The 18,443-nt window shown below is 40.1% G+C and overlaps 1 protein-coding gene across 1 annotated transcript in view; it reads right to left on the bottom strand.

The window, feature by feature from the left end:
- The window catches only part of LOC126100695 (conserved oligomeric Golgi complex subunit 5), a 146,235-nt gene that overhangs the window by 66,848 nt on the left and 60,944 nt on the right, over nt 1-18,443 (bottom strand). Inside the window, exon 7 of the mRNA XM_049911310.1 lies at nt 10,194-10,306. Within this exon, the coding sequence (XP_049767267.1) occupies nt 10,194-10,306 (113 nt within the window). The remainder of the gene's footprint in view (nt 1-10,193; nt 10,307-18,443) is intronic.

Genomic DNA, 18,443 nt, shown 5'->3' with positions numbered 1-18,443 from the left:
GAAACACTTGGTCCTCCAATCAATTGTTGTTTGGACAATTGCCCAGACAGGTCAATATCAATTGCCTTCAACAACCTGTACACAGTTACACTGCGCCGCCAGCGACAACGGTAACCTAGACGTCACAGACGCATTGCTGAGGCACGTTAACACAAGTGAACGTAGCAAGCCAACGCCCAGCGAGACTCAGTGCTATGCTTCCTGTAATGGATCTGGGAGATGTGTTATTTTCTACTGGATTTGTCGATACCAAATTGTAAATGTTTTCTTATATTTTTGTCAGAATTTTTTAATTGTAATTTGCCTTATTTTATGCTAATTTACTTATATTTTTGAGAGTGACAACATATTGATTACTATTAGTAGATGTGACGAAGAATATCAAAGAGACTGGTTACAAGTGGAAGGTTGTGTGTTGTGTAAAATGTCTTTGACGCGGGAGTCGTCTTTGACTGTAGTCAGTCTGCAGTGAACACTTGGTGTGTGTTGACGGTAGAACAATGTGCAGGTCGCCGCCAAAATAATTTGCTAGTGAACACAAATACCATCGTGTTCACGTGATCTTCAACAGTGCTACTAAGAAGAAAATTTTTGTGTGTTCATACCATTTTTCAGAATGTGTGTTACAGTATGTGTGTTCATTGGGAAGTAAAAGTTTTGTAGAAGAAATGTTTCGGCAAAAAATATAATTTTCGACAGAAGAAGTAATTTCAAGAATTTTGGTCAACAATCACATGGATGGAAAACGTGGATTTGCAACAGTAGAAGAGTGCTCTAGATAAGTCACGAAACCCGCGTATTTTATTAAAAGAATATTTTTATCTTGTTTTGTATTGTTGTGTATAAATTTTTTTTCTTCACAATGACTTATGAGATTTTCGAGAGTATTGTGCCTAAAGTAGAAAATAGTAATTTAATAGACCTTGAAAATCAGGACAGGTCAAATGAAACAGAAAGAACCGATCAATTTGATTTAAAAAGTTTTCTTGTAAATTTCACGAAAGAAATTAAACTATCAGTTGACGACAATAAGACTTACTGTGATGAAAAAATTGATAACATTTTGTTGCAAGTCCAAGCAGTCAATACCCAAGTGGGTGATCTTTCGAACAGAGTTGGTAGTGTTGAGAAAAAAATTGAATCTGTGGAAGCAAAAGTAAATGAAATTGATGCTAAATTGAGCGATGAAATTATTGCTGTAAAAAATGAGTTACTGGCAGATAGGGAAAGAAATTTAATTGATTTTAATGAGATAGAAGGGTAAATTAAACATTTGGATGAGAACACAAAAGTTTTAGTAAAAACTGTAGAACAAAAAACTGACAATCGTTTGGCTACTCTAGAAAAAAAAGTAGAATGCAATGATTTAGAAAACAAAAAATTTGTCAAAGAACTTAGCGAAAAACTTGAAAGTTCTGAAATTGAATTTCAAAGTAAAAATCACAATGTCAACACATGCAATTTTGTATCTAATATTCCAGTGAAGCACTTTTCGGTAGATGGACCCTTACACCCTGTTGATTTTATACAGTATTGTAAGGATTGTTTTTTACCTCACTCACCAGATGATATGAAAATTAAATTTGTGAAAAAATTCTTGGAAGGGGAAGCTTTGACTTGGGCAAACCAGACTGTAACTGTTGGGATGACCTTTTCAGAATTTGAATCAAAATTTCTGGAAAATTTTTGGGATGATCTTAAACAAATTAGAATCAAAAGTGAATTTTTGAATGGGAGAAACTATAGAGAATCAGATGGGAGCATGAAACAATTTTGCAAAACTGAACTTCAAAAACTTATTCATTTAACAAAACCTTTGGATGACTTGATCAAAATTGATATCTTAAAGAGAAGATTGCCATCAGCAATGCAGTTGAGTTTAGTTCATTGTCCTGATAGCAATGTTGAGCAGTTTCTCAATTATATTGAAAAGTTGGATAGGGTAACAACAAGAACACACAGTGGGTTTACTCAGAAAGGTAATGCTCAAAATTGGGGAAATGATAACTTTAAAAAAAGGGAACAAAACAATTATCATGGTGTCAGTCAAAATTCAGGGGGACATAACAATTTTCAAAAGAAGGACCATAATTTTCATAAAAAACAAGAACAACATTTTCGCGGAAATAATCAACAAAATAGAGAACACGTTAGGGATCAAATCACAGAAATTTTGCTAGAGATCAGTACAATAGAAACTACCAAAAACCAGGTAATGTTTGGCATAGGAATGGGAACAGAAATGTTGATCATAGACATTGGCAGAACCACAATCAGCAGTTTAAACAGGAACCAGTTGTAATTCAGGAAATAAAAAACGAGTAGACGCCCCCTTGAACGTCCGCAAAGTTGAGACAGAAGGTGAGCATGATGAAAGGACCAATGGATGTGACTATCATAAACCCAAACATGAGAGTTTCAAACCTAGGCTATTACATGAGGTTATTAGTTGAAAAAATTTCAAGAGGAAAATAATGATATTGATAAAGATAAAATTTTCAATACACAAGAATATACAGTAGATAAAAGTAATTGTGATTCATTTAATTTGACAGAGTTTTACACTTGGGAAGAAAAGAACAACACTTTATCAGATGATGTAATTTGTAGTAGTTCAGAGACGTGTGTGAATGAAAGAGAGAATGCATGCTGTGAGAATGAAAATATTGGTGAAAGGGATCTGGTAACTTTAGAAAGGGGAAATAATATTGTGGGGGATAATTTGAATGTGTATGACCTGAATATGTATAATGATAATGATGCTGATGATAAAGTTGATAATGATGGTAATGGTACTGATGATGACGTTGAGGAAAGGCGTTTCATTAGTTTAAATAGGGAGTTGGGTATACACATGGTTGAAAATGGATTAAATAGTGAGAATATTATAGGAATTCCCAGGGATGTTACCAGGATGAATAACGCTCGCAGGCAGGGTGTATGTGAAAGTGTGAATTTTGATGTTGTTGGTAAAGAATCTGACTACACAAATAATGATGACACATGTATAACTTCTAGCCTAAGTGAAACATTTACAGATACTAATGACACGCACACATTTCTTATGAATCTATGGCTGAACAGTGAAACTATTTCTTTTGACAAGAACTTTAGAAAGATGCTTATTAATGTATGTGAAACTATGTGTCCTGAGTGGTGGAAAAAGATGAGATATTTTATTTTTGAAGAGCTGAAGAATAAGCACTTCAATAGTATACAATGTGATTTGGATGAAAATTCTTGGCTATTTGAGATAATAGAGAGTACTAATGACAATTTTGTATCTTGTGCAAATTTAATAACTGTGACAAAAAATACATATAATGGTATACCATATGATTCAGATAAGTATAGGTTTGGGGAAATTGAAAGTGATTTATTACACGAGGATACAGGTTCTGAGAAAAGTGATCAATTGTGAAGTCCTTATATAAAAGTTCAAATTGGGTCATGGATTGGTAAATGTTTAATTGATACAGGAAATGAGATCTCGGGAATATCTGAAAGCTTTAGCAAGAAATTGAAAGTGGGGAAAGATTATGTTGAAATGCCAGTTGTTGGGGTAAAGATAAAAGGTGCTACTGGGAAGAGCAGTAATTTGGTAAAAAGCCAGGCTTTAGTGACATTTTTAATTGAGGGCAAATTGTTCACACGTGGATGTTTTGTAGTTCAGGAATTTAATGAGGATTTTCTTTTGGGTATGAATTGGATAGTAAAAGTAAATACAGCATTTGATTAGGTTGGAAGAAAACTTTTGATAGAAACTAGTGAAAGGGAATACATTCAGACAAATTTTGTGAACACACTTGGTGATCAGAGTAATGGAAATTTTGACAGTATCAGTTTACTAAAAGAAAATAGATTAGAGAATATTGAAATTCATTGATTCCATACTGATGAAGTTGAATTTGGGAATTTAGTAAATTTGAAAATTTCAGAAACACAAAATTTATCTGGGGAGCAAAAACGACAGTTAGAAAATCTGCTGTGGGAATACAGTGATGTTTTCAATGACATACCTGGTGGGGTAAAGGGTTATCAGTGTGAGCTTCAGGTAAAACCTCATGAACCATTTTTCATAAAACCATACAGTATTGCAATATCAAAAAGACCTGCTGTCGAGAAAGAGATGAAAAAGATGGAAGGATGTAATATAATAGAAAGGAGTATCAGTACATATAATAATCCTTTAGTAGTTGTTTCGAAAGAAGATGGTGGAGTAAGATTGGTTTTGGACTCTAGACACTTAAACAAAATTTTGTTCAGACACACAGACCATCCTGAAAATATTAATGAGTTACTCTATAAATTTACAGATATAAAATATATGTCAAGTTTGGATCTAACTTCGGGTTTTCATCAGGTACCACTTTCGGTTAATTCTAGGAAATATACTGCTTTCTTGTACAATGGTAAGAGTTACCAATATTGTGTTGTGCCATTTGGGTTAAATTCTTCTGTTTCCATATTTATAAGAGCTTTGGATCATGTACTGTGTTGTGGCGTAGCAAGACAGCCACGCCACTCGGAGGTAGCCGAAAGGCACGCGTACACACACGCCGGCTGGCGTGAGTTCTGGAACAGGATACTTGATGAATGCTATAGAGAAAAATATGCAGTTCCTCGGATACTTAACTTTATTGCATCCTTGTGGTACATCGCTCTTGACTATACAAATTAGACTATCTTCAGATACGGTTAATTACAATCACTGTAAGGCTAATGACGCCTTGCTAGGTCGTAGTCATGGACTTAGCTGAAGGCTATTCTAACGGTCTCTCGGCAAATGAGAGAAAGGCTTCGTCAGTGTAGTCGCTAGCAAAGTCGTCGTACAACTGGGGCGAGTGCTAGTCCGCCTCTCTAGACCTGCCATGTGGTGGCGCTAGGTCTGCAAGTACTGACAGTGGCGACACGCGGGTCCGACACGTACTAATGGACCGCGGCCGATTTAAGCTACCACCTAGCAAGTGTGGTGTCTGGCGGTGACATCACATACTGGGGCAAGAACTTGCATCTAAACTGATAATTTATGTAGATGACATTTTGGTTACAGGGCAAAATTGGGAGGAACATTTTTCGATTTTGAAGTCAGTTTGTGAAAAACTTAGAAAAGGGGGGATGACATTGAAATTAGAGAAATGTAAGTTTGCAGTTTCTGAACTAAAATTTTTGGGTCATGTTGTCACAGACACGGGAATTTTGGCAGATCCAGAAAAAATTAAAGCAATTTCCTAAATTCCTATTCCTAATACTAAAAAACAATTAAAGTCATTCTTTGGGTTATGTGGTTATTACCGAAAACATATAAGTGATCAGAGTCTGAATGTACCATGTTTAAGTCAGTTACTTAAGAAAAACACTGTTTGGGTTTGGGATAAAAGTTGTCAGGAAGAGTTTGATAAAATTAAGCAAGAGTTGAGGAAGCAACACTTATTACACAGACCTGATTTTAATTTACCATTTTGTTTGAACACTGATAGCAGTAATTATGGGCTTGGAGCAGAGTTATTTCAAGAAAGAGTAGAGAATGGAGTTAAGATACATTGTACCATAGCATTTGCAAGCAGAGTGTTGCTCAAGCATGAGAAAAATTATACAGTCACAGAGAAGGAACTTTTGGCAATTCTTTGGGCTTTTACAAAATTTAGAATTTACCTTGTTGGACATAAAACCATAGTATTTTCGGATCACAAAGCTTTGAGTTACTTACAAGAGTGCAAATTATACCACAGTAGATTGACCAGATGGGCAATATTTCAGCAACAGTTTGACTTTGAAATCAAGCACATAAAAGGTTCTCAGAATGTAGTAGCTGATTCACTTTCAAGGTTACCAAGTATGGGAAAAAAGGAGATTTTTGAACAAAAGGAGGAAAAGCAATTTAAAATTAGATACCTGAAAGGGGTGGAAAATGAGAAAACAATTAGAGCTATGTGTAACAAAATTAGGAAAAATCAAAATTTAGATCAAAGTTGGAAATTAATCAAAGAATGTTTAGGCAAGAAGGGGGAAGGGGAAACTTGATAAATTTTACAAATTACATAAGGGGATTTTATTTCGGAGAACAGATGTAGGTTCTGATAATTGGAAACTGTCTCGGCCAGAGGCAGATGCTGAAAAGCTGATTATTTACATACATGAAAGTTTTGGCCATTGTGGGATACAGAAGTGCATTCAAAAAATATGGGGTGCAACAACTCAAGCCAACCTAAGTACATTCTTAATACTACAGAAAAAAGTTATCAGAATTATTTGTGGTGCCAAACCTCGAGAATCATGTCGGAACCTGTTCCCAAAATTAGGTGTGCTTACCATTATAGGTGTGTACATATTGAAAGTTATATTGCTTGTGAAAACAATTAATCCAAATTTCAACTGTGACCTGCACCAATATGAAACAAGGCAAAAGTTCAGATACCATGTAAATAGCCACAGAACAGCTTTATATGAAAAAAAATGCACTTCATGCTGGACTGAAGCTAGCCAATGCCCTACCAAAAAGTCTCACAACCTTTCCTGCTATCAAATTAAAAGATCAGCTAAAAAGAATTCTAATTGAAAACCCTTTTTTTTCCCTAGACGAGTATTATATCTGTATCAAAAGTCTTTCATAAGTATGTCAAGCTCATAGTTTTAAGTAACCTACAACTAATATAATGTTGATAAAAAAAATTATTTGTAATATCGTGATTGTATACTACCAGACGTAAAATCCATCAAAATGTAAAATTTATTAATACAAACAAATCTTTAGTTTGTAATTTATAAACTGACGTATTCAGAAGAATAATCTGTATGATGTCCTGAAACTGTATTATTTCTAGGGATTGTATTTGATTATTCGATGTTGAATAAATATTATTATTATTATTATTATTTAAAAGATACAAGAAAACGTTTATTTTTACAATATTGGAAAGAAGGTAAGAAAAGAATTGGCAACCTGTGACAAATGTCAGAGAGTGAAAGTGAGCAATCAAAGATGTGGTGGAGAGATGCAAAACATTATTCCGGAGAAACCTTTAGATCTTATTGCTGTGGACTTATATGGAATGTTACCAAAGAGTAAAGGTGGTCATTGTTACATAGTCGTTATGGCAGATGTATTTTCAAAATTAATTAAACTATATCCAGTGAAAAAAGCTACTAGCCATGAAATTATAATAAAAATTGAAAGAGATTATTTCGCACAGGTATATGAGGGAAATTGGGAGACTTTGCAGAACCTATTGTAGCCATAAACATCCAACCTGGTTTGAGCACATTCGAAATTTTGAAGATATTATGAATAGCCTACAACATAGTTCCACAGGATTTTCACCATATGAGATAATGTTTAATATCAGACCTCCAAATCTTATATCAGAACTTATTGAATTTCCTAAATGTACACCTTTAACCATGAAAGAGAGAGAAGATATTGTCAGGGAAACTATGATGAAACAAGGGGAAAAAAGGAATAAAAGACATAACAATAGGGTAAAATTAACTACTTTCAAAATTGGGGATCTTGTTGTGGTCAAATCTCATGAAAAATCAAAAATGTTGACTTCAGAAATTAAAAAATTCTTTGATATCTATATTGGGCCTTTTGAAGTCATAGAAAATCCACACCCTAATGCTTATCGTTTGGTATACCCTAAGTCAAAGAAATTATTTGGTCTTAGGAATGTTGTCTCTTTGAAACTATATAAACAGAAATCATAATTTCAAAATTTAAATAACCTATTTTCATCTAAAACAAAAGTCCTCCACTGAAATATGCTTGCTGGAACAAAACTACCTGTGCAACCAAGTATGTATATTTGCATGTATAAATTAATAATTTGAAGTCACATGTTAATTGAAACTGATGAAAAAACACTGTTGTAACAAAGAATGAGAGAAAGATTTATTTTTACTTTTTTACAAAAAAAAGTCTCCATAGTGAGCATTTCTGAATTTTTCTAATTTTTGGAAGCTAAGTCTTCCCTGTGGGTGAGGTCATGCATGTGAGGACATGCATGCAAAGGTATAAGTTTCAAAACCAATTTTAGATAAAGCCTCATGATATATGAGCAATTTATTGTTCTTTATACTGATGTTGTGGGGAGCGAAAGTACTCTTCACAAGAATGTGACTTGTAGTAATATTGCAGTAGAGAGTCAAGTGTACATAAATAATTGCAAAAAAATTAGATAACACTGATGTATCATATATATATAAAAACAAAGATGATGAGACTTACCAAACAAAAGTGCTGGCAGGTCGATAGACACACAAACATACACACAAAATTCAAGCTTTCGCAAAAAACGGTTGCTTCATCAGGAAAGAGAGGGAAAGACGCAAGAATGTGGGTTTTAAGGGATGACGCCCATCCAGTCTCCCTGCGCGCGTGAATGCGCGCGCAGCTAGCAGGGCTTTATCAACCGCTACATCCGCTGGGAGCCCAGTCTTGCTCGTGAGATCTCCGTTTCCTCATTCTACTCGAGGATGCCTTAATTGTAAAGGGATATATGTGTGTGTGTGTGTGTGTGTGTGTGTGTGTGTGCGCGCGCGCGAGTGTATACCTGTCCTTTTTTCCCCCTAAGGTAAGTCCTTCCGCTCCCGGGATTGGAATGACTCCTTACCCTCTCCCTTAAAACCCACATCATTTCGTCTTTCCCTCTCCTTCCCTCTTTCCTGATGAAGCAACCGTTTGTTGCGAAAGCTTGAAATTTGTGTGTATGTTTGTGTGTCTATCGACCTGCCAGTGCTTTTGTTTGGTAAGTCTCATCATCTTTGTTTTTAGATATATTTTTCCCACATGGAATGTTTCCCTCTATTATATAAAAGGCAAATATATATAGAGAGAAAAACTACACTATATATGCCCAGTATCATTTTTTATTGTACAATATGTAAGCAAAATGAAATTAACATTAATATGGGGAACAAAAAATTTAATTATGAGAACCAGTTGGCACAGTGTGACCAAAGAAGTGGTTGTAGATATCTTATTCTAGCAAAAGAGTTTGATCTTACTATTATTTTCAATCTGTATGCTGTATTTTAGAATATTTCTCATGTATGTTTTATGCCATGTATATTTGTCATGTTAATAATTTCTTTACTTGAATTTTTTGTGTATAAGATTGATGGGGAAGGATCATTGCAACAACAGCCAGTAACAAATCCACAGATTCAAAGAGTCCAAATTTGGAAGAGGTTATCAGACTGCATCATTAATGTACTAATTGTGTAATACAGATACATTACTGAGTGTGGTCGGGATTTTGTTGTATATGTTCACAACAAAAGCCCTGGGGAGCAGTTGTAATGGATCTGGGAGATGTGTTATTTTCTACCGGATTTATCGATACCAAATTGTAAATGTTTTCTTATATTTTTGTCAGAATTTTTTAAATTGTAATTTGCCTTATTTTATGCTAATTTACTTATATTTTTGAGAGTGACAGCATATTGATTACTATTAGTAGATGTGACGAAGAATATCAAAGAGACTGGTTACAAGTGGAAGGTTGTGTGTTGTGTAAAATGTCTTTGACGCTGGAGTCGTCTTTGACTGTAGTCAGTCGGCAGTGAACACTTGGTGTGTGTTGACGGTAGAACAATGTGCAGGTTGCCGCCATAATAATTTGCTAGTGAACAGGAAAAAATTAATTATGTTACTACTTTTTTTATATAAGCTTTAAGAAGAAACCACATTCGAAGAAATGGTATTTGAAGCACCAAAAATGAGGCAAATGCATTGAACCAGGTCATTTCTGCAGCCGACGAAACTGCATTGTGGAATCATACTTCCACTAGACGACTGAAGCCAAGACAAATATCATCTTGTAAACATTTCACGGAAAAGGTACTGACACGAAATATGCCAAATTTAAGTAAATAAAAATAGTGAGCATATTTCTTCCGCACTCCTCGATGTTCGCAGAGCGAATAACGCTCCATGCTGTGGCGCAGTGTACCTGTGTACGAAGGCAATTGATATTGACTTGTGTTAACTTGCCTCAGCAATGCCTCTGCGATGTCTAGGTTACCGTCGTCATTGGCGGCACAGTGTACCTGTGCAAAGGTCGTTGAAGGCAATTGATATTGATCTGGCTGGGCAATTTTCCAAACAGCAAGGTTTTTGTGTTACTTCCAACTGAGAGTTTCAGATACAAATATTTAAACATGAACAATTATAAAACAAGAAGTATTTCTACCTTCGCACACTCAGAGTATACAGACTCAAAAAGCTGCTCAAGCGATGACCACAAGCGGGTGCGGAATGCAGAAGTATTTCCTGGAGATGGCATGGCAGCACGTCCAGGACCAGCTGCAAAGATAAATGTGGATTTAGTTTGTGATCATAGTATTAAAAGAACAGCAAAATAAAAATACATTTACACAATTATAATTAGTGTGTTGGAGAATTCACTGAAAATGAAACCAGGATTTCTTTTATTTGGTTTGTTTTAGGGCGCAAAAACAACCAGGTTCATATGCACCCATGAAGGCAAAGAGAGGAGTTAAAGACAACTACACATTAATCCCAACCGGTGGGAGAGAAGACAGCTAAAAAACGGGATATGGAGAAAGTTCTATAGAAAACACCATAGAGAAACTGAGGTCCTGAACTAAAAAGTTAATGGTCTTTGCCATATTGCTATGACGGATAAAAAGTAAAACGCAGTCAACAGCCCGCGCATTGTTTCCTAAAACGGCCGATGACTCACATGGCAAACACAAAAGAGAATGTAAGTCGTTAAAAAAGGGGCATTCCATCAGGAAATAGCAGACCATCAAAGGGTGAGCACAATGAGCACAAAGTGGTGAGGCAGCACCACTTAACAAATGGCGATCGCTAAAAAGACAGTGCCCAATACGCAACCTAGCTAAAATGATCTTGTGGCGAGAAGGTCGAGAGGAGGTAATCCAACCTGCTGGGAGAGGCTTAATAACTCGGAGCTGGTTCCCATGAAGGGAGGACCAGTGGTGATGCCAAAGTGACACCACCTGCTGATAGATGACTCACACAGAGATCATTGGAGAGAACATAAGAACTAGCGGGCTGAGGTATGAGGACTGCAGCCTTGGCAGCAGTGTTGGCGGCCTCGTTTCCTGGCAGACGTAAACACCACAGTGGCTCCATAAGGAGCGAGCAAGTGACAGCTTCCCTGGACCTGTTGCCCTAAGAGGTGGATGGTGTACAGCACACAGACACTTTGAAGGGCACTGAGAGAGTCTGAGCAGATGTCACAATTGAAAAGCCTGTGTCGCTGGATGTACTATGTGGCCTGATGCAGGGCAAAAAGCTCTGCTGTAAACACTGAGCAGTGTTCCAAAAACCGATACTGAAAAATCTCGGCACCAATGATGAAAGCACACCTGACACCCCGGTCAGTCCATGAGCCATCCGTGTACACAAAGGTACTATCACGAAGTTCCGTGCGAAGGTTGTGAAACTGAAGGCGATAGAGTTAGGCTGGAATAGCATCCTTAGGAAGCGAATGAAGGCCAATGTGAACACGGGCCATCGCATGAAGCCAAGGTTCACACCTACCAGGAAAGTTGCAGGTAGTGTGAAGTTAACCTGTCTGAGCAATAGCTGAAAGCAAACTCAAGGTGGTAATAGAGAAGAGGGATGTGCCCCATACTGAGGAGAAAGTCACAGCGGTAGGACAGTGGTAGTTTGGCAGCTTCTGCATACAGACTCTCAACTGCGTTAGGGCAAAAGGCGTCAGTGGCCAAATGGATGCCACAATGGTGGATAGTATTGAAAAGGCCTAAGAGGGAGAAACATGCAGACTCATAAAGGAAACACCCATAGTCTAGTTTAAAACAGTCAAGGGACCAGTACAAACGGAGGAGGGTGGTGCGATCTACTCCACAGGAAGTACCACTGAGGACACGTAGGACACTGAGGAACTGTATACAACGGGCTGCTAGGTAACACACGTGGGAGTACCAAGAAAGTTTTCTATTGAGCGTGAGCCCCAGGAATTTTGTGGTTTCAACGTACGGAAGAGTAACAGGCCCAATATGTAAAGATGATAGAAGAAACCAATTGCACTGCTACAAATTCATTGAACAGTTTTGTCACTGGAAAAGCAAAAGCCACTGTCAATGCTCCATGAGTGAGGACGATCGAGACATTGCTGTAGACGCCGTGGAGAACTGCAATAGATGGCAAAATCATCAATGAAGAGGGAGTCAGAGATGCCCAGTGGGAGACAGGCCATTATAGTGTTAATGGTGACAGCAAAGAGGATAATGCTCAGGACAGAACCCTCAGGCAGACCATTTCCCTGGATAAAGTTGTCCAACGAGGCAGAACCCACATGTACCTTGATGAAAACTCGGTCTTTTACAAATTCTTGAAGGAAATGGGGCATGCGGCCATGGAAGTCGCATGTGTAGAGAGTACAGGGGATAACAGTCCTCCAGCAGGTGTCATACGCTTCTTCCAAATCAAAAAACATGGCTACAGTCTGGGATTTCCACAGAAAACCATTCATGACATGGGTGGATAAAGTGACGAGATGGTCAACTGCAGAACAGCATGCTCGAAATCCACCCTGTGCAGTGGTTAGAAAACTACAAGACTTGAGCCACCATACCAACTGCGCATGAATCATACATTCCATCACCTTGCAAACACAACTGGTGAGAGAAATGAGATGTTAGCTAGAAGGAAGGTGTTTGCCCTTACTGAACTTAGGTATGGGTATGACAGTGGCTTCACACCAGCATCTGGGAAACGTGCCTTCTGCCCACATGCGGTTATATGTATGAAGCAGAAAGTGCTTGCCCACAAGGGAAAGATGCTGCAACATCTGAATGTGAACATTGTCTGGACCTGGGGCGGAGGATTGGGATGAAGTGAGAGCATGATCTAGCTCCCCCATAGTAAAAGGGGCATTGTAGAACTCATGATTCTTAGAAGAAACGGGTATCGCTTGAGCAAGGCTGGGTGATAGTGGAACGAGCTCAAAATCTCTGAAAAATGATGGCCCAAGTTGACGGAGATAGCAATAGGGGCCACTATGAAATCATCTGCTACTCTCAAGCCAGAAATTGGGGAATGGATCTTGGTCCGAGAGAGCCATCGAAGGTTGGGCCACATGACAGAAGAGGGGGTGGGACTGTTAAAAGAACTAGTGAATGAAATCTAGGTAGCTTTTTTGCTATCCCAAAGAATGCGACAACACTGTGCACGCAACCGTTTATAATGAATGCAGTTTGCCATCACAGGATGATGGTTAAAAATGCAGAGAGCACGTCTCTGCCCATGAACTGCGTCGTGGCACGCCTCAGTCCATGGGACATGGCGTGGTCAACAGGAAGTGCGAGGAATGGAACAATCTGTGATGGTAAGGATAATGTTTGTAAGATATTCCACCTGGTCATCACAACTGGGGAAATGTTGTTCGTCGAATGTCGCCACGGAGGAGTACAGCCTCCAGTAGGTCTTAGTAAGCTGCCATTTGGGTGTACACATACTTGGGGTAAGAGTCAGCCAACGGATAGCACATGGGAATTGGTTGCTCGGGTATGTGTCAGAGAGAACAGACCACACGAGACGATCGGCAAGCTGGGCACTGCAGAAGGATAGGTCCAAATGAGAATAGGTGGAGTCTGAAAGGAACATGGGTACTCATGTGTTAAGGCAGAGGAGGTTAAACTGATTGAGGTCAGCCAAGAGGGCACCTCTCGGATAGGTTCTGGAAGAACCCCAAAGGGGATGGTGCGCATTCAAGTCACCGAGCAGCAAAAAGGAGTGAGGTAGTTGCCCAATAAGCAGAAGGAAGCCTGCCCTAGTGACATCAAATGACAGAGGGATGTAAGCGGTACAAAGAGAAAAGGTCAAGTGAGGAAGGTAAAGGCGAAATGCAACAGCTGGAAGTTGGGTAGTCAGGAAGATGGTTTGACTATGAATGTCATCCCATATGAACAACAGGACTCCTCCAAGAGATGGAAAACAATTCTTGGGGGAAAGGTCAGAACAGACTGGAAAGAAATGCGAGAGCTCAAAACGGTTGTGAGGATGCAATTTTGTTTCCTGGAGGCAGAGAACAAGTGGACACTGCGAATCTAAGAGCAGCCGTAAATCCTCTTTGTTTGACACAAGGCCATGAACGTTCTACAGAAAAATTCATGATGAGGAAAGGGGAGGAGGGAAAAAATGAAGGGGTGTCACCTCATTGGCTGCTGAGTGCCAGTCTTCAAAGACACATTGCTACAGGGTGCAGAGGCTGGAGGATCCTACTCCGTGAGATCTATAGAGGTGTTGGCATTCTCCCTCATTCAAGCTGTGGATTCCAGTGCACAAAAATGGTTGGGTATGGGTGTCACGTGGCGACAATTTCAAAGAGGATCTCCGAGTCGGCGAAGGAGAAGACCGTTTGCCTTTGTTTGACTTCTTGGAGCCTTTCCGGCTGGCAGAGGAAGATTGAGATGTTTGTTGGCTGGAGGGATGTAGGAAGTCTTTGTGAGAGTATTTCTTCTCTCCTTTCCTTTCTGATGGTTGTGTAGCAGGTGAATTCGTCCCAGGAGACAGATGTTTGGTGGCTTATTGCACAGTTGGACAAGTTGGCAGTGATGCTACGATGACACTGGGTGATTTCACAACCCCAGTGCTGAATTTGAGGTTGCATGTCTGCACGGCCATGTCCTTCATGCAGTGAGATGTAGCAAGATCAGTACTGTCAGTGCCAGATGGTAGAACGTAGGTTTGTGACTGGCCAATAACTTGTGAGTGACCTGGTTAGGCACTTTTTTTCTTTACCCAGATCTCCTGGTCAGCCCGCTCATCGAGATAAACAGGGCAATCTCGAGAGGAGGCCGGATGGCCACCATTGCAGTTGGTACAGTGGGGAGGATAAGGCGGACAATTGCCCTCGTGTGCATCCATACCACAAGTTACACATTTGGCCAGGTGTCGACAAAACATTCGACAGTAGCTGAAATGATGACACTGGTAGCAGCGCATGGGGTTCAGAATGTATGGCTGGACTGTGATGTCTTCATAGCCTGCTTTGATCTTGGACGGTAGCACCACTCTATCAAAGGTGAGGAAAAAAGTGTGTGTGGGCACTAAGGATACATCTACCTTTTTCACCACCCGATGGACAGCAATGACACCTTGATCAGAGACACATATTTGGATTTCTGCCTTGGTCAGGCTTTTGAAAAGCCTAGTGTAAGTAACACCACGGGAAGAATTCAGAGTTCTATGGTCACAGGATAGCCATGGAGAATCAAAATGGCAAGCAATAGTTGTGCTTGAGAGTCAGGAGCAGTCTCCAAAAGGAAAGTGCTATTGCATAAACGAGAGTAGGATTTCACAGGGCTGACAATTGCATCAACACCTTTCTGAATAAGAAATGAATTTACTGTTGTAAAGCATTGACTGTCTTCAGTATGTGAAACCATGAGGAATCGTGGTGCAGCTTGTAGGGTCTTTGAATTGGGAGCTTCAATCCGTTTACATTTCGCAGACGTGGACTGCAACGTTGATCGACTGGCTCATTGCGAGAAAATCCCCCATGATTGCTAGCATTTCCAATGGTGTACTCCTTCCCCCCCCCTCCCCCCTGTGCCCCTCAGAGGGGTGTCTCACCCACCTTAGGTGATTGTTCACACCTCAGGTCACACATCCCAAACACCTGACAGAGGGACAAATCAGCATATGGAAGGTAGCAGCTCAGGTAATCACCCCTCCCTGGGCCAGGCCTATACATGGGGAGTACATGTGAACCCTACCTGTTGACCCTGAGTTGGGAATTACACATTATACAATCACCTGTTACATGTCAGATATGCGGGTTGGCCTGAGGAGTGCACATGGAGAAAGAAGAAAAGAGGATCCTCAAACACTGAAGTGGAGGGAAGATAGGAGAAGGCGAACAGAGAAAGCAAAAAAAGGAATGAAAAATGTTGTTGAGACTGTTCTTATGTCAGCTACTGAAAATGCAGAACAGATACCCAAAAACACCCCAGACATTTTCCCACAGGAGGAGTAAAGGAATAGCAAGAGGATAGACATGCACAATGAAAGGGAAAAGATGCTGCAAAGACTGGGACCCTGTGGTAGCCAAGTGCAAGCTGGCTCCACCAGCCTTCATAGGCTAACTGTTGTGTTCAGATAGGGTCATGTCCTACCTCCACATTTAACAAAGAAGCTTTTTCTGGATGTTACTTTGAGTGTAGCAAAACTGTGGATGGAAACAGTGATGTCTGGAACTCCATATGGTTTTCAGCGAGACTGGGCACAAGCCAACACTAGAAATCTAGCATGAATATGATTTTGATATGTTTTAGTCTACAGAATTTTGTCCTCCCAATCGTTCTGTTTTAAATATACTAGGATTACTACATATGAACTGTAGCTGGAAGAGACTCCACCATATCTTACTACCAACATCATTCACCAACACTGACCAACAGGCATTATGTCATGCATGTGCTCTCCAGAGGTTCTATATATACCATTTAGAAGGATGTTTTGTAATATTTAATCTTTTGCTAATAAATAGTGTTTAAAGGGACAATTAAAGTTGTCCAGATTTTGGTGAAACGAGTTGTATATACAAGGTGAGTCATAAATGAGGAAAAATATTTCATGCGTAGATTCACACACTGAGCTACCCAGACAAAATTATATTTCTTATCTTCCTATGTCAATAAATGGCAGTGCAACAAAATTTAATACAAGTAAGAAATGTGAAATGGTCCTTCGAGTGTTCTTGTTTGCATGCATATAAGAAGGAAGGAATGGTACACAAAACAATATGATTATTTGTATTCTATGATAAGATGAGGTTTTCCTTGTGTCTTCCCAGCACTGGTTGATACAAATTAGGACTTTGGTGTCTCATAACTGTGGTGTCACTGCCAGGCACCACACTTGCTAGGTGGTAGCCTTTAAATCGGCCGCGGTCCGTTAGTATACGTCGGACCCGCGTGTCGCCGCTATCAATGATTGCAGACCGAGCGTCGCCACACGGCAGGTCTAGAGAGATTTCCTAGCACTCGCTCCAGTTGTACAACCGACTTTGCTAGCGATGGTTCACTGACAAAATACACTCTCATTTGCCGAGACGATAGTTAGCATAGCCTTCAGCTACATCATTTGCTATGACCTAGCAAGGCGCCATTACCAGTTACTATTGATACTGAATTATGTACAGTCAAGAGCGACGCTCATCATTAATGGATTAAAGTTAAGTATTCCACCAGCTACGCCCATTTTTCTAAAGTCTAATTTCCTTGTCCTCTTCCAGACCTCACGCCAGCCTGCGTGAGCTAAAATGCATGCCTTTCGGCTTCCTCTAGTATCACGGTGTTGGCTCTCCTGCCAACCCACAACATTGGCGACGAGGCAACACTGCATTCTTAAGTATACTGCCCTGATTTACTTGTGTAATGGCTTCGCCACCATCTCCAGATGTACTGTCCGAATTTTATAGCTTACAGAATCAGCAGACGCAGGCCTTACTGGATGCCCTTGGACAGCTCGTCCAGGGTCATCGTGCGCTGCAAATGATGCGGCAGCCGCCGTTCCACCGCTAACGCAGCCACAAAACGCAGTTGCACCAACTTTTCGTCCTTTTGATGCTGCACTGGAAAGCTGGACGGAGTGCTCACGCCAATTTGGATTCCATCTCACCGCCTACAGCATTCAAGGTAACGAGTAGCAGCCTTTTTTCTTATCTTCCGTCGGGGTGACCACGTACCGTGTGATAGTCAAATTATTTCCTCGACGCGACGTAGCAACTCTGTCCTACGAAGAAATTTTGTCTGCATTAGATGCATATTTCGAAGAATCAGTCAATGTAGTTGCGAAAAGGTATACCTTCTTTCGTACAAAACGTACGGCAGGTCAGACTAATCGGGAGTGGGTTGCAACCTTGCAAGGCCTTACTAGGGATTGTGCTTTTGAGTGTCAATGTGGACTCCCTTATTCAGATACTATGGTACGTGATGCAATTGCATAGAACGTTTCTGATGTTTGTATACGGGAACAGATTTTGAAACTAGTCAATCGCTCCCTTCAACAAGTGATGGACATATTGGATCGGCAGGACACACTTGACTTTGCTCAGGAATCATTTGAAACTTCGCCACCCGTGTGTCAGGTTAACCGGCCCGCCGGGCGAGCTGCACGGAACAGTAAACAGTCCTCGCGCCTGGCCGTACCGCTGCCGCCAGGCTCTCAGCCACGTGTACCGCGCCGGCAAGCAAACGCAGTGCTAAAATCATGCCTGCGGTGTGCTACTAGACATTCGCGTGAGAATTGCCCGTCACACCAAGCTATTTGCTTTTACTGTAATAAAAAAGGACATGTTTAAAGTGTTTGCCAGAAAAAGTTCAGATCAGAAGCTCAAAACCATTCCAGGCCCTTTGCTTCACGCCGCAATCAGAATCGAACCAAGGATACTCAGGCTCGCGACACTTCGCCCATGGAAATT

The sequence above is a fragment of the Schistocerca cancellata genome, chromosome 9, assembly GCF_023864275.1.
Source record: "Schistocerca cancellata isolate TAMUIC-IGC-003103 chromosome 9, iqSchCanc2.1, whole genome shotgun sequence".
NCBI lineage: Eukaryota > Metazoa > Arthropoda > Insecta > Orthoptera > Acrididae > Schistocerca > Schistocerca cancellata.
This window is presented reverse-complemented; position numbering and strand designations above follow the sequence as displayed.